General features: G+C 61.8%; 2 protein-coding genes across 6 annotated transcripts; one reads left to right on the forward strand and one right to left on the reverse strand.

Annotated features, from left to right (window-relative positions):
• The first annotated feature begins 303 nt into the window (after positions 1-303).
• On the forward strand, positions 304-5,166 carry TMEM121B (transmembrane protein 121B). The gene has a single exon (XM_089920112.1). It carries the CDS (start codon positions 896-898, stop codon positions 2,444-2,446), a length of 1,551 nt encoding a protein of 516 aa, XP_089776238.1. The 5' UTR covers positions 304-895; the 3' UTR covers positions 2,447-5,166.
• Positions 5,167-5,215: 49 nt separating this feature from the next.
• IL17RA (interleukin 17 receptor A) lies at positions 5,216-24,670 on the reverse strand. 5 transcript variants are annotated; one of them, XM_089920105.1, is made up of 14 exons: positions 24,372-24,670; positions 20,707-20,731; positions 19,903-20,049; positions 19,109-19,221; positions 17,468-17,594; positions 15,883-15,930; positions 15,604-15,767; positions 14,898-14,981; positions 14,574-14,658; positions 13,348-13,359; positions 12,968-13,069; positions 11,622-11,699; positions 7,911-11,132; positions 6,884-7,321 (listed from the first exon to the last, which is right to left on the reverse strand). In XM_089920105.1, the coding sequence occupies exons 1-13, from the start codon at positions 24,519-24,521 to the stop codon at positions 9,607-9,609; spliced, it is 2,661 nt and encodes an 886-aa protein (XP_089776231.1). In that variant the 5' UTR covers positions 24,522-24,670; the 3' UTR covers positions 6,884-7,321; positions 7,911-9,606. The 5 variants fall into 5 exon arrangements, with proteins under 5 accessions (XP_089776234.1, XP_089776235.1, XP_089776231.1 ...); XM_022577155.3 differs by having other exon boundaries at positions 11,658-11,699; positions 24,372-24,669; XM_089920108.1 differs by lacking the exon at positions 14,898-14,981 and having other exon boundaries at positions 5,216-7,321.
• Positions 24,671-25,182: the final 512 nt, after the last annotated feature.

The following is a 25,182-nucleotide window of genomic DNA, read 5'->3' on the forward strand; positions in this document are numbered from 1 at the left end:
GGCTGTACAGAGCTCTGCACTTGTAGCTGCAGGGCTGCTGTGTTCCCGTCCACGGCCCCGTCTGTAGCATTCACCATCGCAGCTTTGGGCCTATTTTCCATGGAGGCACCTCTAGGTGTTTAATTTCCTCTGCTAGCTGCCTCTTCCTATTGTTTCCCATTCCCGCTTTAAGAATGTCAGAGAATACTGAAAACCTTCTTGGCTGGGGCCACACGCACCGTCCTTTTACTGCTCCTTTCTTCCCAAGCATTTATATTCAGAGAGCTGCTCCATTCACTGGAAATTGCTCCCTCCCCCCGGGCCGGTCACTGAACCGAGAGCAGGGCACGTGAATATGTCGAAATATGTGTTTGGGGCTCCCGGTCCTGGTCTTTTAATCAGTGCGGCCTGGTTCCTCCTTCGGTTTTCAAGGGCCTTAGGGAGATGCAGGACGGCCCAGCGGAAAGGGCACCGGACGAAGTAGAGGCTAAAGCTGCCCTGGTGCCTGCAGAGGTCCCAGCCTGGTGCTCAAAGGCATGGCCTACACTGAGACCAAGGCCACCCGGTCCCTCACGCCCCAGGGGTTCAGCTGGTGGGACCTCGCCGACCACCTCCCATCCGGCCGCCGGGATACCATCGCTTCCCTCGGATTCCGACGCTGCGTCCTCCCCGCCCCAACTCCGCGCCCCGGCACCCCTCCCCTTCCTCCTGCCGACACGGCGGCCGGGCTTTCCCGCCTCCCGGCCCCGAATCCAATCCCGGTTTCCCCGCCCCGCCCCCAGCTCTCGGCTGGGCCGCCCCGCGCGCCGTCACCGCCGCCGTCACCGCGCGTCGGCAGCAGCCCGCGCGCGCCCGGCCACGGGGCTCGGCTCCGGTGCGCGGCTCCGGCCGGGTAGGCGGGAGGGAGCCGAGGACAATGCGCCCCGCGCCCGGCGCCCCCCGCGCGGCCCCGCCCCCCGCCCGGCTGCAGCCCCGGTTCCCGCGCGGCCGGAGCGGCTCGGGCAGCAGCAGCGGCGGCAGCGGCGGCGACACCGGCAGCGGCAGCGGCAGCAGCAGCAGCAGCGCGGGCGCCGAGCGGGAGGACGACGACGAGAGCGCCAGCATCAGCAGGCCGCTGGTGCCCGCCGGGACCCCGGGGAGCGCCGCCGCCTCCTGCGCCTCCACGCCCACCTCCCCGCGTAGCATGACCGCCGCCGACCTGGGCGCGGGCGCCGTCGCCGGGGCCGTCGGGGGCGCGGGCGGCGCCAGCCCCGGCCCCTCCTGCCGTTCGTGTTGCTGCTGCTGCGGTCGCCGGGCTCGGCCGGGCCGCGGCGGTGGGCGCCGTGGCTGTGCCCCCGGCCCGGGCTGCCGCTGGGGCTACCAGGCGCTGTCCGTGGCGCTGCTGCTGGCGCAGGGCGGCCTGCTGGACGTGTACCTCATCGCTGTCACCGACCTGTACTGGTGCTCCTGGGTCGCCACCGACCTGGTGGTCGCGGCGGGCTGGGCCATCTTCTTCGCCAAGAACAGCCGGGGCCGTCGGGGCGCCGCGCACACCCACCACCCGCACCACCCGCACGCCGCGCCCCTGCACCTGCCCGCCGCCCCCGCCGCCGCTGCCGGGGCTGCGGGAGCCAAGGCGCGCGGCGGCCGCGGGGGCGCGGGCGGCCCGGGGCCGGCGGGGGCGGCCGGCGCGGCCAGCGAGTTCGCCTTCGCCTACTTGGCCTGGCTCATCTACTCCATCGCCTTCACGCCCAAGGTGGTGCTCATCCTGGGCACGTCCATCCTGGACCTCATCGAGCTGCGCGCGCCCTTCGGCACCACGGGCTTCCGCCTCACCCTGGCGCTGTCGGCGCCGCTGCTCTACTGCCTGGTGCGGGCCATCGGCGAGGCGGGCGCCACCCCCGGCTCCGCGGGCCCCCTGCTCCTGCAGCCCCAGCGGCACCGCGCCGCCGGCTGCTTCCTGGGCACGTGCCTGGACCTGCTGGACAGCTCCGCCCTGGTGGAGCTGATGCTGGACGGCCGCGCGCCGCTGCCCGCGCACCTGCGCTACCTGCTCCTCGCCGCCTACTTCCTCGCGCTCGCCTCGCCGGTGCTCTGGCTCCACGAGCTCCACGCCGCTGCCGCCTCGCCCCGGGGCCGGGCCTCGCGGCCGGGAGGCTGCAGCCGCCTGCTGCGCCTGCTGGGCGGCTGCCTCGTGGACGTACCCTTGCTGGCGCTGCGCTGCCTGCTGGCCGTGAGCTACCAGCAACCGCTCTCCGTCTTCATGCTCAAGAACCTCTTCTTCCTCGGCTGCCGCGGCCTGGAGGCCCTAGAGGGCTGCTGGGACAGGGAGACCCCGGCGTCCCCGAGTCGGGCTCGGGCAGGCTACGGCGCTCCGCCCTCCGCCCCGTTGGTGCCGGGAGCCCCCCAGCTGGGCCACTGCGTCTTGGAGGATGAGGGGGGCGCCCACGGCTACGTCAACACCCTGGCTGTGGCTTCCCAAAACTGAGGGGTCTGGGGGCTTGCTCTGGAGTTGGGAGACCCCGCTCCCTGTCCTGCGACCTTCCCTCACCCAGACTGGATCAGCCTCTGTTTGGGGGAGGTAACTGTAAACAGGGCTGAGAGCCAGCGCGCCCCTCTGAACCCCTTGGGTCAAGACTGCTTGGAAGGAGCCAGCCGCTAAAGAGAGGGAGGAGGGTCGCCGGCTCTCTTCTTCTCTCAACGCCCTTCCCCAATCCTTCCCTCCAGGGGCGGGGCACCTCTGCTTCTTGCTTCTCCCACCTCCTCTGATTCCTCTCCCTTGCGGGGCAGAATGGAGGAAAGGGGGGCCCAGGGCCTTCGGCCACCCCCCTTGCTTGGACGTGCCAGCTTCTTTTAGGCTGTGGTTAGTGGTCCTTGACCCACATCTTGAAATGACCCAGAATCCCATGCTCCCCTGATGTGTCCATTGCATTTCTTCCAGATGGTAGATGCAAAGTCTGTGTGTGTGTGTGTGCGCACATGCGTGCGCATTCACGCGTGTGTTGTCTCCAACCTGTGCCCCTCACAATCAGTAGGAGATCTGGGGAGGCCCGGTCCTCCCCACCACACACTCCTCATTCCTACCTGAATCTGTGGCCATGAATTCCCAGACAGAGTTGGGCTCCTGGGGGCTGCCCAGTGGCCCTCCTCCGAGGGAGAAGCTCACCCAGGATCTTCCTCAATGCCACTCCTTTCCTCTCAGCTGGGGGGAGGGGAGGGTCCATACTCTAAGGACCAAACTGCACCTTTTCTTGGGTGTTACTACCTCCGTGCTTTCCACTTGCATCACATCACACACTGGTGCTGCTTGCAAAGCATAAGGACAAATACCCAGATGCCACATTCAACGTGGCCACTGGGTCCAGCTGGGCTTCGGTGCCAGTGTTGTTACAGGGTCTGCGGAGGGTCAGCCATTGGCTGCCCTCCCTCTCTCCCTCCAAATGTGCCCATGACTCCTATCCTTCCTGCAGCTGGTTGCTGGCTGGGTCAGATCTTGGCTCAGAACAGCTTTGGTGGGGTTTCTGGATAGAAAACCATGTGAGCTGGGCCTCCCATGGGCCCACAGGAGTAGGAAATCCACCTCCCCACCTGTCCTTCCTTTAGGAAGCATGGTATACATGAGAAAGGGCGGTGGTGACCGTTGTCCTCTGCTCTGGTCACGGGAGCCTCTAGGGAAAAGCAGGCTGCGTGGAGTAGGGTGGCTAAGCCCCACCCGGCCCAGCCTCCCTCCCTAGTGACAGGTCACATCCAGGGGCTGCCCACGTACAGTCTTGATGTAGGACCTCTCTCGGCATCTTTGAGGCAGGATGAGTATTCTGGGGGGAGGTCAGAGTGCAGGAAGAGTTGAGAGCCAGGCCAGGGGCACCTACTCCCCTCCACCCTGCGGGAGGATGGGGCTGGGGGAGGTTGTAGGAATCTGTTTCCCTCCCTCCTTGTGCCTGGGGAGCTCTGTGTGGCGTAATAAACTCTGGACACAGGGTCAGAGGTCATGGGTTGTGGCTTTTACTCCGTCACCCACTAGCTTCAGTGACACATGACTTTCGCTTTCTGGGCCTCCGTTTTGCACTTGGGGCTCCTCTCTCTCAATTTCTTGGGGGCTGTTGACAGAAGACACACACAGACGGGGCTGATGGCCTGAGCCTCCCTGCTCTCATGGGTGGCGGTGCGGGGAGGGAGGAACATGTTTGCACTCGATGTCCCTGCTCCCAGCCCCTTGCCCACCAGGTCCAGGATCAGCTGGTTGGATTTTGCAACTAATTGTTCTTTTCCTGCCTTCTCTCCTCCCCAGGACCCCCCTTCTTGCCCTTTGAATTTCATGTGGTCAAAGTTCTGGGGCCCAGATTCTGGGGGTCCCAGGAACTGCTCCCTCTGTTCCCACACCCTCTCTCCAGCTTTGCTGTTTCTCTGCTACCTAATCTCAGTGACCGAGAAGGACTTTGTGTCCGAGCCATGGCCCCAGGCCGGCCCCCTGCCCCACCCCCTTCTCCTGTTTGGATGGCCGTCTCCCTGCTGAGTGACCGCTGCTGCAACACCTCCAGGGTGTCGGGTATTCTGGTGGGAGGCTGTGGTGGGTTCCGGTGAGCTGCACTTCCCGGCACCCGGCTGGTCTGGCAGAGGCCAGGCCTGTTCCGGTCCGGCTGCCAGCCGCACTCACCCCGGGACAGATGTCCTCTTCCCGACACTTGGTGCCAGCACTTGTGCTCAGGGCGTCAGCCCCTTCCTTCTGGTGTGTTTTTCTTGAGTCCTTTTACTTACTTCCCTTGCCTCATTCACAAAAAGAAATGCCCCGAAAGTTTCATTTTTCTTGTTTTCTAGGAACACCTGTAGCGCGGGGTCCAACCAGAGATGCTGTGGTGTGTCTAGCGTCCCCGGGCCTGCGCCCGCGCCCGCCGTGCCGGTCACGGAGGAGAAGAAGCTGGGCTCGGGTCCCGGGCTGCCCGCCTCTAACGTTGGGCAGGTCAGGCCGTCCTCCCCTGAGCCTCGGACTCCTTATCTTTTTGGAAAGGGCTTGGGCCAGACCTTCTCTAAGAACGGCTCCGAGTCCATGAGTTTTTGTGGAAGAGAGCGAGCTGGCAGTCAGAGCCTGGAGGACGGAAGTGGCACCTCACTGGCATTTATCACGTTCTTTTCTCCTTCTCTTTTTAAAAATAAAACCAGCTTCTGTTCTGAAAATAAAAAACTTGAGACTTGTGACAAGCTTCCTGTGTAGTTTCTTTTAAGATCTTTCCTGTCCTGGTTTCCTTACTAAACTCTTAAATGTCACCGTGGCATCTGTCATCATTTTGCGGGTCTGTGTTAACGTTATGGGTGCACCTTGGCTACTTCCTTCCAGGTGGTTGGCGGGCTCTTGACCCGGCCGGCCTGGTGTGGCCCAGCCAGGCTTCCTCAGCACAGCCAAGTCCCCTGGGCTCTCAGCCCGAGGGTGATTCCCCAGCTCCTGGGCTCTCGCTCCTTCTTTCTGAGAATAACTCGTTAGTGGGGGAAGGGCTGAGAAATGACTTTTTAAATGCTCTGCCCTTCTCTCCCCAGCCAGGAGCAGAAATGCTTATCACAAAGGAGAACAGGCCATGCTTGTTTTGTTTTCAACACAACGGGGTCTGGGGAGTCTAAGAGAACATGGGGTCTGCATAAAGATAAGACTACAGTCGGACTTCCCTGGTGGCGCAGTGGTTAAGAATCCGCCTGCCAGTGCAGGGGACATGGGTTCGAGCCCTGGTCCGGGAAGATCCCACATGCCATGAGACAACTGAGCTTGTGTGCCACAACTACTGAGCCTGCGCTCTAGAGCCTGTGCTCCGCAGCAAGAGAAGCCCCCGCTCGCCGCAACAACGAAGACCCAACGCAGCCAAAAATAAATTTAAAAAAAAGACTACGGTCGTTGGTCTTTAGCACAGAAACAGCTGGTGCTATTCAGGGGCTATTCAAACGGTGAGGCCAAGGGCCCACCTCACTTGCCCTGCCTGCCCCCCCCGCAGCTGGGCGCTGGTACCACCTGGCCTCCAGGGCCTTCTCTCACTTATAAGACAGCAGCGACGTCCCCTCCCTCACAGGCTGCGGTAATGGGGCGATATGTGCAAAAACGGTCCTTTCCGTCAAGACATTCACAATCATAACGGGGACAAAACTTACACATACAATAGTTTCAGAACAGCAAAGACCGTGTCTTCATTTCTCCCTAAATGCGGATGGACGGTAAGGTGACCACCTTGACTACGTTTCTCGTGGCTGAGCTGCCCCTCACCTGCTCAAGAGGGGAGGTCGTGTCGGGTGAGTCTGGCCCTGCAGCCGGCCTGGGGTCGGGGGACTCGGGGGCCTGTACTCTGCTGGCCGGCCCCTCCGGGTCCTCGCAGCCCCTCTGGGGGGCTTCCCCTCCATCCCCGAGCCCAGAAGGATGGAGCCACTTGCTGGAGGCTGCACTGCGGTCAGGAAGGGAATCCGGGTCTGAACCACGTCCGTCGGCCGCGAGCAGCCTTCGGATGTGGCCTCCCTTCCGTTGTGCGGCCCTGGCTAAAAAGCAGGGGCTGGATCCACACCCTTTGAGTCCCGCAGGCCCCCAGTCAGGCCGCAGGCAGACGCTCTTCTCAGGAAGGGAAGGAGCCAGGACACTGCGTCACACTTAGGCGTGAACAACCGAAGGTGGCTCCCCCCAGGAAAGGGTGCCTGGGTGTGGGGGGCACTGGACTAGGCTTCTCCCTTCCTTCCCCGTTCCTCTGACAGGCAAGGCCGCTCAGCACACTTGGGCCCTCACCGGGCAGGTCGTCGCAGGAAGGCCCCTCCGTTGTTTACCTGGGAGGGGAGACTGCCCCCCGCGGAGTGCAAAGGCTGTAGGATGGAAACCGCCATCGTTCTGTGAGCTAATTAATACTCCCCCTTCTTTCCGATTCAAAGGTAAGCAGGCAATCAGTAAAATCCATCACACCTGGCGTTCAGAGGCCCGGCTCAACCTGCCGAGTGGACATTTAAGGGATGAACAAAAGCCCCTCCAAAACCTGAGCAGAAAAGAGAAGCTGATTCAGAACCAACGAATCCGGCAAGGTCCATAGCCCCACGCAATCATTCCTCGTCTTCCTACAGGAAAAGCCGTGGACATTCACGAGGGTCATGTGGCCGGGGGTCCTCCTTCCTCCTCGAGTCCCTTCTGTCACTCTGTCGAAGAGAGGAGTCCAGGGGTGGCGGTCACAGACTGCAGGACGTGGGCTCTTGGAGGGCCTCTCTGGGTGAGGCAGGATTTTATTAGCCGAGGTTCAGAGCAGCACGATTCACACTTGATGCTCTTGGTGTTTGGCAAATGGCTGACACCACATTCAGGCTGATGGAATCTCCAGCACTTGCGCCAGTTGAGACCAGTGTGAGACTGGGGGCTCTGGGGGAGGGGAGGGAGAGTGGGCAGAACAAGGTTGAGCACCTGGGGACCTTCACAACTCCGTTCACACCCGCCACGCCCACACAGGCACACCACGGAAGGGAAGTTAGTGCTTGCCTATCGACGGGAGGTTGGGGTTTGGGGTCATGATTAGGGGCTGCGTTTCTTTGGAGGCATAAGAAGAATGTTCCAAAGCTGATTATGGGGAAGGTTGCTGAACTCTGAGCCCCTAAAGCCTTGAACTGTACAGGGTCCATGGTGAGTTGTATGAGCTGTGAATCCTATCTCAGTAAAGCTGTTACGAAAAAAGGCAGGAGCCCTGCTGATAAAGGGAACATAGTGGACAATGCCAACTGGGGACATCTGGCCTCAAAGGCCGGCAAAACAAGAATCTGAGGTCTGTGGGGAAGGAGATCCACATGGAGAGTGTGCTCCCGGGACCAGGACCACGTGGGCTGGCCATCCTGCCACACGGCAGAGCCCCGGCTCCGGCTGTGGAATCCACACTCTGCATGTTGAACACGCACTGACTGAAAGCAGGGGGAATGTCTCAGAAAGCCTGTGGGAGTCTGGACCCAATGACACCCACCTGTATCATCAGAGGGATGGTGCCTCAGAGGCTGGTGGATGGGAAGGCTCAGCTCCTCTGTCCCCGTCTTTGTCCGCTCGGGCTGCTGTAACGGAACACTGCAGACTGGGCAGCTTATCAATGACAGAAACACCCCTCACGGTGCTGGAGACTGGAAGTCCAAGGTCAAGGTGCCGGCAGATTCCTGCTTCACAGACGGCCATCTCGCTGTGTCCTCGCACGGCAGAAGGTCGAGGGGGCCCTGTGGGGTCTCCCAGAAGGGCACTCGTCCCATCCACGAGGCCCCACCCATGCCCTCACCTCCTCCCAGAGGTCCTCCCCAACACCATCACACAGGGAATTAGGTGTCAACCTCAGGATCTGCGGGGACACTGACGCCAGTCTATAGCACTCCCGCACCTGGTCCTCTGCTACCAGCGGGCTGGCTGTGAGCTAAGCACCGTCCGGGGCCTGGGCCTCGAAGGCCTGCTGCTACCAGCCACAACCTCACCACGAGAAAGGCCTCTGCCACGAGGAACTTCTTGACCTATAGCAACGTGTCGACCGCCAGGAATTCTGAGTTAACAAATTTATTCATTCCTTCATTGATAAGCTCTTTCACACACGCGCGTGCGCACACCCTGGTATCTGATTTCCCACCGAACTTCAGAATCCTCTCCTCCGTGCAGGAGCCTGGAGCTCCAGTTCAGGACTCAGGTACAGGCAAAGAGAACCCTGAATCCCAGGGTGGGGACCCCAGCGTGCACAGGGCTGGGGGCTCCCTGTGCTTCCCGAGCTCGGGCGCTGCAGCCCAGGGACCCAGCCTGCGGCCCCGAAAGAATCCTCAGCCGTAGGTCTCCTGCTGACCGAGGACACGCTGGACTCACGCCATGCTAATGCCGTCAGGTGCCACGACCCTCACTTCTATCTGGTCTCTTTCCGAAAATGACTGGGTGTGTTTGGCCCTCAGCCTCCTGACGGCAGCAGCTCATCCTGGTGAAGGAGCCCCAGCTGCACCCAGCCTGGCACCGAGGCCTCCCCAGGCTGTGCCCACTGCCCCGCCTTCCGCGGCAGACTCGGTTACGGCCCTGCCCCGCTCACCTGCAGCCCTCGGCCCGAGAAACGAGCTGCTCCTTCGGCTCAGAGACATCCTCCTCCAGAAGCTTCCCCCTGGGCCAGGCGCCCCTTCTGCGGACTTCACGGCCCCGGGCGAGCTTCTGGCAGCCTCTGCATCTCGCGCCCCACCCCGTGTGCTACCCCATCCTTCTCACTGGAAGGACAGCTCCCTGATGGTCAGGGCAATGCGGGGCACAAAATAAAGGCTGAAGGAACGAATGACGGACACCCAAGGACACCGCCATTAGCTCCTGGGAACAGGCTGTGGGTTCTCGTGGGGACGGTCACGGGAAGAAAGGTTAAGGGGACAGAGCCAAGATGTTTACTTTTTTTTTTTTTTTTTGTGGTACGCGGGCCTTTCACTGTTGTGGCCTCTCCCGTTGCGGAGCACAGGCTCCGGACGCGCAGGCTCAGCGGCCATGGCTCACGGGCCCAGCTGCTCTGCGGCATGTGGGATCCTCCCGGACTGGGGTACGAACCTGCATCCCCTGCATCGGCAGGCGGACTCTCAACCACTGCGCCACCAGGGAAGCCCCAAGATGTTTACGTTTTAAAGGTACACATCTCACACATGAGCATACACATGTCCACATGTGCACACCTACGGACACACGTGCTCACCACCCTGGGCAGGGGAGGCCCCACGCGGCGGCCCCTTGGGCTCCAGGCCAGGGTTCTTGCGAAGCTCCTGGAGGAAGAGCAGCAGCTGGAGGCTCCGCAGGCTCTCCAGGCCCTCGGGACACAGTGGCTGCCCGCCCGGCCCCCCATCCCGGTCCCCGTCGTCGTCGTCCGGGAGCTGCGGGGAGCTCCTGGAGATGTAGCCCTGGTCGGACTGCACAGACCGCCGCTGCTCCGCCCCAGGGGGCGTGCGCACATCCTGGCAGCGCGGGCTCTGCTGCAGGGACGGCAGCATGGAGCCGTCTGGCCGCCCCGTGGGGCTGCTGCAGACGGGCGGGTCCTCGGGGTGCATGGGGAGGAAGAGGATGCTGTTCCGCCCAGGGCCCCAGCCGCCCAGAAGCGGGCAGGCCTCGTTTCCCCCAACCAGGGCCAGCCGGCTGGCGGCACCGCTCCTGACGGCCCGAGGGACGGGCTCCACCGCCTGCACCGGATCGTCTCCCCCAACCAGGGCCAGCCGGCTGGCGGCACCGCTCCTGACGGCCCGAAGGATGGGCTCCACCGCCTGCGCCGGAGGGGCCCCGTCCACCGGGACCACCGTGGTCTGGAGCGTCTGGGCCGCCTGCTGCTCCTGGGGCCAAGGCTGGGGCTCCAGCCGCGACGGGCCCCCTCCTTCCCCCGCGAGGAGCAGCTCCACCAGCAGGCTGCCCTGGGAGGCGGGTTCCAGCACCAGCGGCTCCTGCCGGACGATCCCTCCTCCCGGCGGCGGCTCCTCGAAGGCCTCCTCGTCCAGGGACGGGAGGTCCTGGTCGTCTGCCGGGCAGAGGCTCTCGAGCTTGAACCAGTCGGGGCGCTGGGCCTGCCAGCGGCGGAAGCGCTGCACGGCCTCGTGGAGCTGCTGGCCGCCGGGGCTCTGCAGGTAGTTCTGGGCCGTGAGCGCCCCGACGCGGTGCATGCGGCCCGGCCCGAACATCTCCAGGTCCTGGATGCGGAAGTAGACCTCCTCAAACTTGTCCATGAGCGCGTAGCAGGAGGTGATGTTGAAGAGCTCGGGGATGTCGGCCTCACAGCTGATGTCACTGAAGTAGCAGACGATGTAGGTGCCGAAGCAGGCCGGCCTCTTAAAGTCCGGCAGGATCATGTTCATGGCCGCCGTGAACAGGTCCCCCGCGGGCTTCCTGCGGTCACAGCGAAGCTGGACGGTGGCGTCCTCCCAGCCGAGGATGGCCTGCCACTTGGCCCGGGTGCCTCGGGAGCACAGGACGATGACCTTGGAGTTGCCCTCCACCACCTCCTGCTTCCGGCGGCCCACCCAGGTCATGACCCCCGCCTCCGAGATGGCCTGTTCCTCCAGCAGGTCGAGGGCCACTTCGGTGCCGCACACGGTGAGCAGGAACTGGGCGAACTTTAGGACCACGTCCACGTAGAGGGGGTGATCAGCCGAGTAAACGATCCAGACCTTCCTGGGCTTCAGGGGTGGGGGGCTCAGGCTGGTGGCAGCGGGCAGGACGTCTGAGGGAAACAAGGGAAGCCAGGCCGAGGGTTCAGGCATGTCGGCGCTGACCACACACCACAGACAGGGGACAGCCCCGCCCGGCTGGCCGGAAGACTCCCGAGCCCCCAAAATGCAGCTGAGACCTCAGAATAAGCCCAAGGCGGCTGCCTCGATGTGCTGGCTGCCTGCGAAACAGCCTGTGCCTTCGGGGAAGAGTCTCTCACTTTTTTATCTGGCCTTTAGCCTCCATGTTAATTAAAATTGCTTTTTTTCTTACAAGACACAAAGGCCCGTTTACACACAGCTGCTTTCGGGAGGACCTCTTTTCACAAAACACAGTGCCTTTACCTTCCCCTCCTCGATCAGCGATGGGCAACTGTTAAGCCCAGCCTCGCTGTTTGAGGTCCCCTCTGTTCGGAGCTAGAGGTGGGTCCCCGGCAGGTGCCATCTCCTGAGAGACAGGAGCTGACTGGGTAGCCCCTCCAGGCCGCTGTGAACAGACTCACCCCAAACCCAGGCTGCCCAAGCCGGGAGGTGCCCACCTGTGCATTTGGTGCCATTTTCGTATTTTCTGTGATGGGACCCTGAAAGGAAAAGAAATGCCAGAAGTAACACTCCAGAAGTGTCCTTGCAGGAAGCACAAATCTTACAAGATGGCTCAGAACGGCTCTTTTGGAAGAGAAACAGGGACCAGCTCACAGGGGCACCTGCTGGGAGCTCTGCCCCACTCCCGACCAAGGGAGGGGTCGAGGTAGCACTTCTTAGACGCTCTGGGCCTCTGCAGGGAGACCGTCCCTCCCATGACCGCTGTGTGACCTGCGGGAGGTATCAACGCCTCTGAAACTCAGTTTCTTCCTCTGTGAAATGGGTCTGTGTGTGAAGTGCCCGGCACACCACCCCACCAGCTGGGTCACAAGTATTCTGCAGCACTGACATGGCTGGGACCCCCAGAATGGTGCCTGGGAGGTTACACCCCAACAGTGGCCATCCCCAAGCAGAGCTCCCCTTCAGGGAAAGCCCCTTCCCCAGACGTGTCCTTTCAGGAGGCAACAGTCTTCCGAGATGCCTCCAGAAGTAGTGCCACTGGGCCCCTTAAATTTTCTCCTGGTATTTTTTCTTTTCTTTGGCCGCGCCTCGTGGTGGCTTGTGGGATCTTAGTTACCCAACCAGAGAGTGAAGCCAGGCCCTTGGCAATGAGAATGAAGAGGCCTAGCCACTGAACCGCCAGGGAAGTCCCACCTGCTGGTGCTCTGGGGCGAGGAGGTGAACCAGCGTGCTTAAGTGACCGCTCCGTCCCGGAGGCAGCGAAGGGCCCCGGGGAGCAGGGCTGACTCACCAGAGCCATGCGGCCAAGGAGGACGTTTGGAACTTTGATTTCAAGCCCCACCCTTTGGGCCTCTGTCTAGAACTCTGAGGTCCTCCCTCGCCCCGAGGAGTGGCCGCTTCGGGAAAAGGTCAGACGTGTAGCATGAGAAGCAGACGGCCTCCCGACGCCTGCAGAGACCTGGACGGCGGGACCCTCCCAGGGAAGGACCCTCTCGACAGGTCTCGCGCCCGGCTGGTGATCTTCCCCAGCATGAGCTGTGGTCACAGGGGAAACGGCCTCCCAGATCGGGGTCGTGGAGGGGCAGGGAGAGGCTAAGTCCCCACCCCAAAGACCCATGTTTCCTCCTGCTTAGAATGTGGCCAGAGAGGGCCGCAGCCGGAGGGAACCAATGCTTATTAACAGGCTGAAGGGCGGGGATGCGTGGGGCTGTGAGCACAGTCCCCCAGCTGGTGCAGGGACGGGGGCACGGGAAGAGAGGCAGGGCAGAGGGCAAGCCCCAGGTGGGCCCACAGCTCCTGGCCTTACCCGGTAGCCGCCAGGCCAGGCAGATGGTCAGCAGGATGACGGAACCCACGAGCAGGATGGAGAGGCCGGGGATGCACCTGGACACCCACAGGGGCATGTGGTCTGTGGCAGGAGAACAGCGTGATGGCGTGGCAGGGAGGCCTGTGACACCAGCCCCGGGGGCCCGCTCACTGCCCTCCCTGAGCTGCCCTCTCTGCTGTGCCAGCCCTGGGGTCCTCAACCAACCGCCCACCCTGGGGGGTCCTCCCTGACACCAAGATGGGCCATGGTCCCACCACCCAGGGCCGCCTCCTGGTACAGCCTTTCTGCCTGGCTCCACTCCAGGACACAGGGACCTCTGTGTCCCCGAGGCGGCAAAGCCTGGGAGGAGTCGGCCTTACCTTCAACGGCGTCTGCAATAAGAACCAAGGGACAGACTCTCAGTTACTAGCAGCAGTCACCACACCCAGCACCCGCGTGCCGAGCTGGGGCCTGCTGACGGCCTGGCCCGACGCCCAGCCCTTTGTACAGGTTATTAAACTTAGCGACACCACCTACGGGGGACACCTGAGCTGGTGGCCTACTGGGAGACGCCTGCCTCCACCTGGAGGCCGGGTTCCGTCCAGGCCAGTGCAACGCCTGCTGCTTTTTTTTTTTTCTCTTTTTTGTGGTATGCGGGCCTCACTGCTGTGGCCTCTCCCGTTGCGGAGCACAGGCTCCGGACGCGCAGGCTCAGCGGCCATGGCTCACGGGCCCAGCCGCCCCACGGCATGTGGGATCTTCCCAGACCGGGGCACAAACCCGTGTCCCCTGCGTCGGCAGGCGGACCCCCAACCACTGCGCCACCAGGGAAGCCCTCCGCTGCTTTTTGATTGGCGTCTGCTGCAGGAGGCTTCTGAACGGGAAGCAGGCAGCGCGCTGGAGGCTCAGGTCAGAACCGGGGCTCTGCCACTTCCTCGGTGTGTGACCTTGGCCAAGGTGCCTGACATCTCTGTGCCTCAGTTTCCTCACCTATGGACCTGGGGGAGGGAGTCTCCACATCATGGTACATAGTACACAGTGCACAGTACTTAGTACACAGCACTCAGTACCTGGTACACAGTACCTGGTACACAGTGCACACTTAGTGCAAAGTATATAGTACCCAGAGCCCAGTACGTAGTACTTAAAACACAGTAAAATATACTTAGCTCTATAGTACACAGTACCTATACTGTGGTGCACAGTACCCAGTACTTATACACAGTACGTAGCACACAGCACTATAGTGCATAGCACCTAGTATACAGTACTTAGCAGGTAGTACTGTGGCTCACAGTTTGTGAGAATTAGAAATGGACACGTTAGAGCACCCTGTTCACTACCTGGTCCTTAACTGTAACTATGACGATAAGAATCCCCATTTTTCAAGTCACGCAAGTTTTGAAAGGTTAAGTGCTTTGCCACACAGCTAACGAAAGGCAGTCAGGAGTCCAACCTGGAGTCTCTCTAAGGCCCCACAGCGCAGGCCTGGACAACTCCCGCCCCCACCCCCACCCCCGCCCCAGGACGACGTCAGGGTTCGGGTCGGGCGGCTGGCCTTCACCCGCCCTCCCCCCGGCTGCGCCCCGGCCGCCGTGCGCCTCACCTGGGGCGTGCGGGACCTCTGGGCAGGGCACAGCCGCCGAGTGTCGGAGGCAGTCGTTGAGACAGCTGCTGAAGAAGGGCTGGATCTGCAAGGACAGAGCGCAGGGAGGATAGGCAGGGGGGACGCGGCCCACCTCGGACCCCGCCGGCCCCTCCAGGACGTCCCCGCAGCTGCTGGGCAGGAGGGGGCAAAGGGCCCTGCCCAGGTGAGGCCGGGGGCCGGGCAGGAAATCCCAGGCGGTAGCGGTGCTGGGTCCCTGGGGAGCACGAGCCCCGGGCTGCCCACCTGCACCCATGCCCACCCCGTCTCCACCCCAGTCCCCACCTGCACGTGGTGACGGCAGCACCAGCTGAAGTCTGGCAGGGTGAGCGTGACGTTGCAGCACTGCCGGGTAGCCTCCTCTGCAGGCTGCAGGACAGAGGGGCAGTGAGGCCCTGGCCTCTGCTGGGATGCACCCCCAGGAGGTCCCGGGGAGAGAGGCTGGCAGGTCCCGCTCCAGGAGGAGCGGCCCCTCCCCAGGGCCGTGGCCGTGTTGACTCAGGACTGCATCCAGCACCCAGCTGCCCCTCTTGGCTTTGGCCGCTGGGGATCTTGGGGACAGACACGCCTGTCCTGCACTGGCCCTACCCTGGCTTCATCTTATTTCCTCACCTTTACTTCCCTTTGTCTTCACTTCCACATTTTAAAGTCTTCAAATCCTTTTTGCAATAATGGAATTAACAAGGCTAAACAAAAAGAGGACCAGGAAAACGTGGGGGAGGGGAGGACAGAGGGCTGGGTGTGCAGGGCAGAGATAGCCGTGTCCCGTCAGCTGTCGGAGCAACTACACACCAGCCACACTCCAGTCACACACCAGCCACAGACCAGCCACACTCAGACACACCAGCCACACTCCGGTCACACATGGGAAGGGAGGACGGCAGCCCAGGTCACGCCCTCCAGCACAGCCTGAGCGCCTGGGCCTCGAGGCTTGGAGAGGTGGCTCTGAGCCAAGCTGGGGGGTTAGGAGAGCGGCAGAGAGAGCAGTTACCACGTCCAGATCCACGACGCGCCGGAAGCAGCTGCGGTTCTCCGCGGGTAGAAAGCTGTCCAGCAGGATCTGGTATTTGGTGGACTCGTTCCACGGCGTGAAGCTCAGCCGCAGCTGGTGGGCCTCGAGGGTCTCTACAGTGATGCTGGGGTCCCACAGGCTGCCTGTCCCACAGAGGCACAGACGTGGTCGAGAGTGAGGGGCGAGCATGCGTGCAGGTGTGCACGTGTGCGTGTGCACCCAAGTAAAGTCCCCCACAGGGCTGCCTGCCACAGTTACCTGAGCTCACGCAGGGCGTGGTCATCTTCATCCTGGGGTCCTCGCAGCCTGTGGACCGGGAAAAAGTGCAACCGTTACGCGCCTCCCCTGGAAAGCTGGCTCCTGCAGGGCCTCTGACACCAGAGCTAACAGCCTTCTGCCTCTGGGGAGCCTGTCCAAAGCTGGCCCTTCAGAGAAGCCCCAGGACAGACACTGCCATGGGCCAGAGGCCCCACAGGCCTGGGACCGTCCTGGCCGTCTCAGCCCTCCTCCCTCCAGGAACCTTCTAGATCCAGGTGTAAGCTCCCTGGACTTGCTCTGGGACCGAGGGGTCCTGGTCCACTCCTGCTTCCTCTCCCCCGGGGCTCCCTCTCCTGAGCCGCCTCTGCCCTTGAGGAGAGATGGACTGTGTCCCCCTCAGCGAACGGCAGCGTTTCCCCAACTTTCCCATGTCCTCACAGCAGTCTTGGGTTCAGCCCCCTCTGGGGTGGGCCTGGGAAGCTGCATTTCTGACAAATTCCCAGGTGATTCCATGGTGCTGTGGACGCGGGGAGCCCGTGGGGACCACTCCTCTGGAGATGTCTTCTTGATCCCTCCATTTCTTTTACTGCAACGTTTTTACTTTGGTTTCAGAAGGCACGTGAGAGGCGTGAATCACCGCGAGTGACAGGGGCTGAGCCAGTCCACTTTAGGGACAGGGGAGGGGGCGGGGGGGTCACTCATTTGACAAATACTGGCTGAGCTCCCAATATGTGCCAGGCCCTGTGTTAGGCCCTGGAGATACGGTGGTGAGTGAGACAAAGTCCCTGCCCTCCAAGGATGACATTCCAGCGAGAGAGACCGTAAAAGCAAATAGCGTAATATCACGTCACGAATATGTCAAGATGATGGAATGTCAGGGAGCAGGGAGTGACACGAGGGGCAAGAAAGCCGGGTGAACAGATCGTGTGTGCATGTGTGTGAGCAGGGGGTGCTCTGGAGATGAAGAAGGCTTCAACAGGCATTTCCCGATCACCTCCCACATGCAGGGCCATTTGTGGGGATCTGGAGGCTGCACAGGCGGGTGTGGGGTCCAGGCCCTGTTCTCAAGGGGCCGGGCATCTAGGTGTGCTTGGCTCTTAACAATGAGAAAAGCAGGCAGTGGCAGAGATGCTGGGGAGGACAGAGACGCACCCCAGAGGTGCACACACATCAAATGATGCTTTGGAAGATGAGCCCGCCAGGCCTCCCAGGAGGAAGGAGTAGTGGCAAGAGGGGAAGGCGTGGGATAAATGCAGGTGGGACGTGGGGGAAGAATGAGGAACTGAGAGCTGGGGCGGGGCTGGGAGCAGGGCCACAGCTCTCCTGGGACTGGCTTGTGCTCCTGACACGTTCTGGGCAGGAAACGTGCATTTTCAGCCACGCGGAAGGACTCCGGGTCCCGTGAAGCTCCTGGGGTCGTGGGCCAACACCCACTGTTTGTGTCGCAAGAACGGGCTCCGCCTTCAGGGAGTGGAGGCTGTGGCCACTCAGCAAAGAACCTGGCCCTGCACCTGTTTGTCCCATGGGTCCCACAGGCTGACTGCAAAGTGAGGGGTGAAGGCAAGGCTGGGGGGGGCGCTCTTACCGGGCACCAGGAAGTTTCTGGACTGGTGGTTTGGGTCCCCGTCAGGGATGGGCTTAGGCAGGTGGTGGACGGTCACCTCGTACTCCTGGCCGGGTTCCACCACGAAGTGGCTGAAGGCAAAACGCCACTAGGAGATGGGAGAAGGGGAGGGCAAACAGGTCACGGCTCTCACCCACCTGGGCCCAAAGTGCACCCCATCCACCCCCAAAGGATCAGTCAAAAGAGGGAGAAAACAACCACTACAGCAAGCTCCCAAGTCGGAGGCATCTGTTTCTCTGTTCTTTGTTTCTTCTGGTCTTTCTTGCTTATTATTATTATTTTTTTTATTAATTAATTAATTTTATTTTTGGCTGCATTGGGTCTTCGTTGCTGCGCACGGGCTTTCTCTAGTTGCGGCGAGCGGGGGCTACTCTCGGTTGTGGTGTGCGGGCTTCTCATTGCCGTGGCTTCTCTTGTTGCAGAGCACGGGCTCTAGGCGCACGGGCTTCAGTAGTTGTGGCACGTGGGCTCAGTAGTTGTGTCTCGTGGGCTCTAGAGCACAGGCTCAGTAGTTGTGGTACACGGGCTTAGTTGTTCCGCAGCATGTGGGATCTTCCCGGACCAGGGCTCGAACCCGTGTCCCCTGCACTAGCAGGCGGATTCTTAACCACTATGCCACCAGGGAAGTCCCTTTCTTGCCTATTTTAAAAAACCTAGATCTGGCCTCATCAGGAGACAGTGGGGGCCAAAAGCAAGAGAATTTGGGGAAAGACGAAAGAGCCCCCTCCCTCATCGGCCCTCTCCAACTCCAGAGCACACAAGGGGCAGCTGAAAACTACTTGTTAAGTGACTCTGCCTCCTTAAATGGGAAAGCCAGGGGTCTCTTGAGAATGTCCTGGAGCACAGAAGTGCAGCGAGAGGGCTACGAGGTCCCCCCCGCTCCCCCGCCCAGGCCTGACAGCATCTTCGTCGCGCAAACATTTTCTGGATGGTGTAGGTGACACACGCTGACTCCAACTCCCCTGGTGGACTCCGTGGGGGTCCCTGGTCCTCACCACCCTCCAGCAGTAGTTTGGGGGTCCCCACTAAACACGGGACGGGGGATCTGTCTTTGCTGCTTGTGTTTGTGGGAGCCCTGCCAGCGGCCACTTTTCAGACGTAAAGCAGCAGTGTTCAGACGAGCCTGGGTCAGGACCGCCTGGATGGCTTGTCACCACCAACTGCTGCTGTTTAAACACCCACAGCCTCTGATTCAGGTAGCCTGGGTGGGGCCCTAGAACCTGCATTTCTAACAGCTCCCAGGTGATGCTGCTGGTCTTGGGACCTCGCGCTGAGCATCAGTGCTTTAACCAAACTGAAAGAGAATCCACTTCCGGCTCTGGGCAGCAAAACGGGACTCAAAGAGAATCCACTTCCGGCTCTGGGCAGCAAAAGGGGCAGCAGCTGCGGCAGAAACCACGGCAGCCCCGGTCTGGGCAGAGCCTCTCCTCCCGGAGGCCCCGCGCTGACCCAGGTGCAGGGCAGGCCGGCAGGCGGGGGTCGCGGAGCCGCAACGGCGAGCGGCCACATAAGGTCGGAAGGAAGAGCAGCGTGTGCGCGCGTGCGCGTGCTGTTCCCCGATGGTCATCGCCACCCCCGCCCCTGCCCCCGCTGGGGTCCTACCCGCTTGTGATGATGCTTCAGTGTGGACAGAAACTCAAACTTGACACACAGACGTTCGTTGGTGTTCAGCTGCAAGACGGACAGTTCCGCTCCCTCCAGGTAGAGGATGCTGGCTGGAGGGCAGAGGGAGGGGAGGGGCCGCAGCTGCAGATCAAGGGTGACTAACCGCCGGGGTGGGGGGGGGCACGTCCCATCTGGGACGCTTGCCCGTCTTACCCACCCTCCGCTTCCTGCTCCTTCCAAGCTCCCTTTGGGCTGGATTAGCCACTGCCTCGTGGACAGCTACCCCTGCTGGACACGGACAGCGACACTTTACCCAGGGCTCGAAGCGAACGCTCTGCAAATTCGTGGCTAGGGCATTGGCGACACGCTGTGGGTGTCAAAGGGGCGTCCCCGAACTTGAAGAGGACGCAGCAGCCAGCAGGGCTGGAGCCTCAGGAAGAGGACTCCCCCAGGCCGTCCACAGGTCTGGGCGCCCTGGTCACCCACCCCTGAGAGGTTGGGGCACTGCTGTCAGGAAGGCCAGCCCCGCAGTCAGACAATTCACGACCTGACGCCTTTTCCGAGGTGACGAAGATTTTAGGCTGAAGAAAGGCCTTCCTTGAAGGATCGTGGGTTAACATCCAAACACTGAAAAAGGACTCACTGCCTGAAACGATGGGTCCTCTCACTAAACTGGCCCCTCGTGTCTGAGCACAGGGCTGGGAGCCCAGTTCTGAGTCTGGGGGGAGGGCCGGGTGGTCCAATCTGTGGGCTCACCCGGAGGTGGGCAGCACGTCCAGACGCCCACTCACCGTCTGTCTGAAGCGTCCACTCGATGTGAGCCACGGGGAGCAGGTGTCCTTGCTGCGTGTGGACAAAGCGCAGCTGGGTCTGCACGTCTTTGGGGGGCGAGGGGGTCAGGCTTCGAGGGTGGATCCAGGTGTCGTCTAGGCAGGTACCTGGGGGCCAGGAAAGGCAGAAAGCAGAGGCTTGCAGGCTCTGCAAGAAACCAAAGATGCAGACCAAAGAAGACACCTCACGGGGGTCCAGGGAGCCAGGCCTTCACGGTCAGGCCGTGACCCTGAGGCCGCGGCTGTGCTCGCAGCTGCCCAGCCCTGCTCGCTCTCCTGACGCCTGTCTGGGGTCACGGCAAAGCTCTGATGTCTAAAGGGCACCTTAGGAGAGACGACAAAGCATGCCCTTGGCTTTGAGAGGAGGCAGTGGCTGGAAGTGGGGCAGGAGAGTGGGGCAACCATAAGAGCTGCTCTATTGTCATGTGCGGGGTCCCTAATGAGCACAGACACTTGAACTGTGCGCCTCCTCCTTGAATTAAAACACAAAACAAGGTCCCACCCCAGATGTGGCCCACTTCAGGGTGACAGCTCTGGCGAAAGAGTCGTATTACACATTCACCAGGGTAGCACCCCAAAGAAAATCCTAATGACAGGCCTGCGCCTCCCATCCCGACTGCTGCACGATGAACGTCCTTGACGGAGGTGTAGGTGCGGCTCCAAATCTCAGGGGTCCTCCTGCTGGGGGCTGGGACCCTCGTCAGCTCAGCGCGGGGTCAGCGCTTCATCGCGGCAACATGAGAAAAACATAAACCGGTGACTTACTGTTCTTGACTGTGCAGTTCAGCCCCTGCGGAAAAGAGAAGCAGGTAATCACAGACAAGAAAGAACTTGAATCCACAAGCCGGGCTCTGGCGTCCCCGGGCTCATTCTCAAGAATGAAACACAGGCACCCTCCCTCTCTCTTTGAGGGACACTCTCGGGGGGTGGACCACACTTCTCTCCTGTCAACTGAGGAGACACAGGGTGAGAAGTGGGCATAGCACGTGGCAAATGGAACTGGCATTTTCTGAGTGTCTTTAGGAGCTGGGAGGCACTTTAGCCTCTTTCCCTGCCCTGATATCAGAATGCTGGCATGGGGACTTCCCTGGTGGTCCAGTGGTTAAGACTCCACACTCCCAATGCATGGGGGCCTGGGTTCGATCCCTGCTCGGGGAACTAAGATCCCACATACTGCAGCTAAGCCCGCGTGCCGATACTGAGCCCGAGTGCCGCAACTAGAGAACCCTGTGCACCGCAACTAGAGGTGCCACAACGAAGACCCAGTGCAGCCAAAAAAAAAAAAAAAAGAATGCTGGCAGCCAGGCCCAGAGAAAAGACCTCTGGATTTCGACACCTGAGAGTCGCCCAACAGACAGGCCACGTTCACCACCAGCCTGACCCTTACAGTAAGTTCAGCGATCAAAACGCCCATCTACACAGGGCATCCAGTCAGCCTTTAGGACCTCAGTCTTGAAATATTCTCAGAGAGCCAAAGGGTACCAGATATCTGAGAAGGATTTCCTGTGTTCACCGAGCTCTCCTTCTGTGCCAGGCATCACGCTAACACTTCGTACGCACGTCTCATTTAATCTTAACAGCAGTCCTATGAGGTCGGTGCCATCATTCTCTTTTTATTCATGAAAAAACTGAGGCACAGGGAGGTCAGCTAAGTGGCCCAAGGCTCCACAGAGCTGACACTCAAACCCACGCAGTTTTGCTCCAGAATCCCGCTCTTAATCACGGCCACATGGCCTCTACATAAAAAGGGGTGTCGCAACAGGTGGGCCCACCCTCTCCATCCGCAGTGGTGAAGATTACAAGGAAGGACTCAGACAGTTCCACGGACATCGACGAGAGCCCGGTAGAGAGAAGTGGGCTGGGCGGTCACACACAGCTCTGCTGTGGTCCATCTTGGCCGGCCGCCCAGCGTCTCCGAGACAGGTGAATGGTGCTGGCCCGGCAGCCCACTGAGAGCTCTGAGTGAAGGTATGCCTGTCACCCCCGGCACAGAGGCGGCACGAAGCTGCAGGCCACTGTTCCTGCCCCAGCACACCCAGCGCACAAGCCCCTGGTCCGCCCAGCGTGTTAGGTGCTCTCCCCACAACCCCGTGAGGCAAGAGTCATCCCTGAATGGCCGGGAACACTGGGTCACGGCGGTAGAGGGACTGGCCGGGGCTGCAAGGCGGCTGAGAGACAAGCTCCACCCGAGGCCGAGGCCTGACTCAGCCGCATCCCCTGCTGCTGATGCTACGTGCTATCTGTCACATCTCACACAGAGGCTGGCAGCCAGTGGAGGAGCCCATGAACTCTGCGGTGATGCCCTGACCGCAGCCCCGACCGCCCGGTGCCCACACGACACAACTTGACACTCGGGGAGGTGCACGGTCGAAAGCTGTGGCGACCAGAAGATGGGGTTAAACCCACGGCTGTTCCACCCCCAGTCAGAGCTGCAAGTGCTTGGGGAAAAGAAGAAATTGTGGAACACACATCCTGTCTAGAAACTTCTGCGTTAACACTCCCGCCGACCACCTCCAAGTTGCGGGCTTTCTTCTGGGCTGGCGGTCATGGTCATGGGAAGCTGAGAAGGCCCAGGTGGGAAGGGTCCCCCAGGGAAACACAGTTTCTCCAGTAAGGATCGGATGGGTGGGGGGGACTCAGAGTCCCCTGGGTTTTGAGGCACTAAATCCAAGCAACCAGAACCAACCTTGCTTGGTCTCCGCCTGTCACTGCTTCGTGGGCAGAGCTGGCTTCGTCATTCATCTGCTCACCCTCCCCTTCGTCCTTTCGGTCCACAACCATCTGTCAGCCCCCAAGTCCCGCGCTTGCAGCACTGGGCTGTAGGTGGTGGAGTCAGGATGCAAACCCAGGTCCTCTGGGGTCAAGTGCGGGCTTCCCCTGACACTACGTGGTGCTCTATCCACTGAGGCGCCAGCGGAGGGAGAGAAATCTGGAGGGCGTTGCTCCTCTCTTTTCAGGGCTCGGGCCGTGGGGGGCGTGTGTCTGTGGCCAGGTGTACGGCGGGGGCGGGAAGGCAGAGCCCGGGGGTGCAGACGAATCTGCCAGGGGATCCCTCTCTGCCAACCCCACACCCCCATCAGGCCAAGCCCCCCTGCTCCCGCTGAGCAACTGAGGTCAAGCCGTTTCAGCACAGCTCAGGGGAGCCCCTCCCTCATTTCCCGATGCTTCTCTCACTTTCCTGCCACTCAAACCCCTCAGTCCTCATCCTGCCCACCCATGGGCCTTGGCTCAGCGCTTCCCACTTCCTGGACCGCTCCAGGCCTCTGTCTTGGAGGGCCGCCCAAGTGTCTTCTCTGCCACAAAGAACACCCTAGGCTGCAGGAGTTTCTCTTTTCCCTGGAATTCTGTACACTCACCGGTCGCACCAAGAGCACCGGCTCCTGTCTCCTGGGTGACTCACCACCCCTCTGGTCATCATCAGGGAGTGTGGCTCTGTCGTTTCAGGACCTTGTATGTTGCAGGCGCCTGGCAAGTGGCCATTGAGAAATGAACCGAGTCCAAGGGAAGGACCTGCTGAGTGGGTCTCACGCTTTGCCCAGGAGTGGGAGTCACAAGGACGGTCCCCAAATCATTCACGTTAAAAGAAAAGTTTCTGCTAAACAGTCGCTGACCCTCCTCCACCCTCTTGTGGTGAATCCTCGACAAAATTAGGTCAGGAGGAATACCGCTTCGGTTGTTTCACATCCTCTGACTCAGATACTGAGGGTTATTTCTTGGCGCCAGTGGTGGAGGGGAGTGGACCGAGGAAAACAAGAGGAGCGGAGGGGAGTCTTTTCCCTGAAGCCGGGCCTCCACCCCAAGGCCACTACCCGGCGGTGGGTGTGTCGCTTCCTGTGGGCACAGCGGCGCAGCTGCCCGGCGGATACAGACCAGCGGGACCCCAGACCCGGGCGGTGGCGGCCGCAGGGGCGGCGTCCTGAGGGTCCGCGCGGCCCCCAGGGCTCGCGCCGGAGGGGTCACCGCTCTGCCTTCACAACTCTCCCCGGAAGCTGCCCCCGCAGCCCCGGGGCCCGTGCGCCAGGCGCTGCGGCCGCGGGGTCCCCGAAGCGCGGGCTCCGGCGGAGGAGGGTTCCAGGACCCGGGCTGGAACCGGGCTCGCTCCCGCCTCGCCCTCCGTAGGCCTCTCCCCACCCTTTACAAACCAGCGCGCCCCGCCTCCGGCCGGCCGCGCCTCCTCCGAGGCCCTCCCCAAGTGTGGGACGCCGCTGGGACGCCGGCCCAGGTTGTGCAACCGGCGCTGCGCGATCTTTCCCAGCAAACTCCGTGTTTTCCCGGGTCCGCATAGCAACTCCCGCCGCTCCGGGAGTCCTCCCCACGGCGGCCCGCTCTGTGCCCGAGCCTCGGAACCCCCGAGACCCTGCGCGGACCTCCTGTCACTCGGCAGCCCCGCGCCCCCGGCCCCCGCCCCCCGGGATGCGTCGGGGTCTCACCTGCTGGGTGCACACGGGCGCCGGGTGGTCCAAGAGCCTCAGGGAGGCGCGACCCAAGCCCGGGCCGCACAGGAGCAGGAGGAGAAGCAGGAGCGACGGCACCGGCGGGGGCCCGCGGGACGCGCGCGGCCGGCGGCGCGGAACCCCCATGGCTCCGGCCTTCGCGGAGGGCTCGTGCCCGGGCTGGGGGCACAGCGAGGGCGCGCCCCTGGTTTCACCTCGGCTGAGTCCCGAGTTAGCTCCCACACGGCCGCTTCCGGCTTCCAGCCCTGCCCCGGGCGGATAGCGCAGAGGGGAGGGCTCGGGCCAGGACAGTCCTTCCGCGCGTCCCGCCCCGACGTCCGTCCCAGGTGCGCGCTCCTCCCCGCGCTCCTCCCCGCGCTCCTCCCCACGCTCCTTCAGCCCCGCCGGCGCCGCGAATCCCGGGCCAGCGTTTCCTGCGCTCCAGCTCAGCTCGCTACCGTATTTCATCCCTGCTCTTACCGTCAGGCTGTAAAACTCTATTTTAATACCTTCCCCGAGCTCTCGACCCCGGTCTTACTCTTTTCTTTTTCTTCTCCTTTTTCTCAGTCCCTGTCTCTCTGTATCCTCACCCTCTTACCCAGATTTTGCTTTCTTGGCTTTCCGTCCTCCTTCTCGAGGTCGGGACAACTCCGCGCTCCGACAACGCTGGCCCCCCGAGGAGGTGGGAGCACTGGTCCCCACGCACCTGCGCGGGCTCTGGGCCTCCCTTGCCCTCGGCCGTCTGTGTCCCCAGCGCTGAGCCTGCGCGTTCGCCAGAGACCCGCCCCACGTCTGCTGAGGGTCCGCC

Source organism: Delphinapterus leucas, chromosome 11 (genome assembly GCF_059928025.1).
Source record: "Delphinapterus leucas isolate spDelLeu-1000000601 "Yukka" chromosome 11, BTC_Dleu_Yukka2, whole genome shotgun sequence".
NCBI lineage: Eukaryota > Metazoa > Chordata > Mammalia > Artiodactyla > Monodontidae > Delphinapterus > Delphinapterus leucas.

Bases quoted from the DNA above. Each gene is read 5' to 3' on its own strand.
- TMEM121B (XM_089920112.1), top strand. From the start codon at position 896: ATGCGCCCCGCGCCCGGCGCCCCCCGCGCGGCCCCGCCCCCCGCCCGG.
- IL17RA (XM_089920105.1), bottom strand. From the start codon at position 24,521: ATGGGGGTTCCGCGCCGCCGGCCGCGCGCGTCCCGCGGGCCCCCGCCG. The intron at 14,982-15,603 runs GTAACTGCTCTC...TCTGTCCTGCAG, and splicing joins GCGTCGTGGATCTGGACGTG to CCTGCAGAGGAGGCTACCCG. The intron at 11,700-12,967 runs GTAAGGCCAGGA...TTTTCCTTTCAG, and splicing joins CCTGGCCTGGCGGCTACCGG to GGTCCCATCACAGAAAATAC.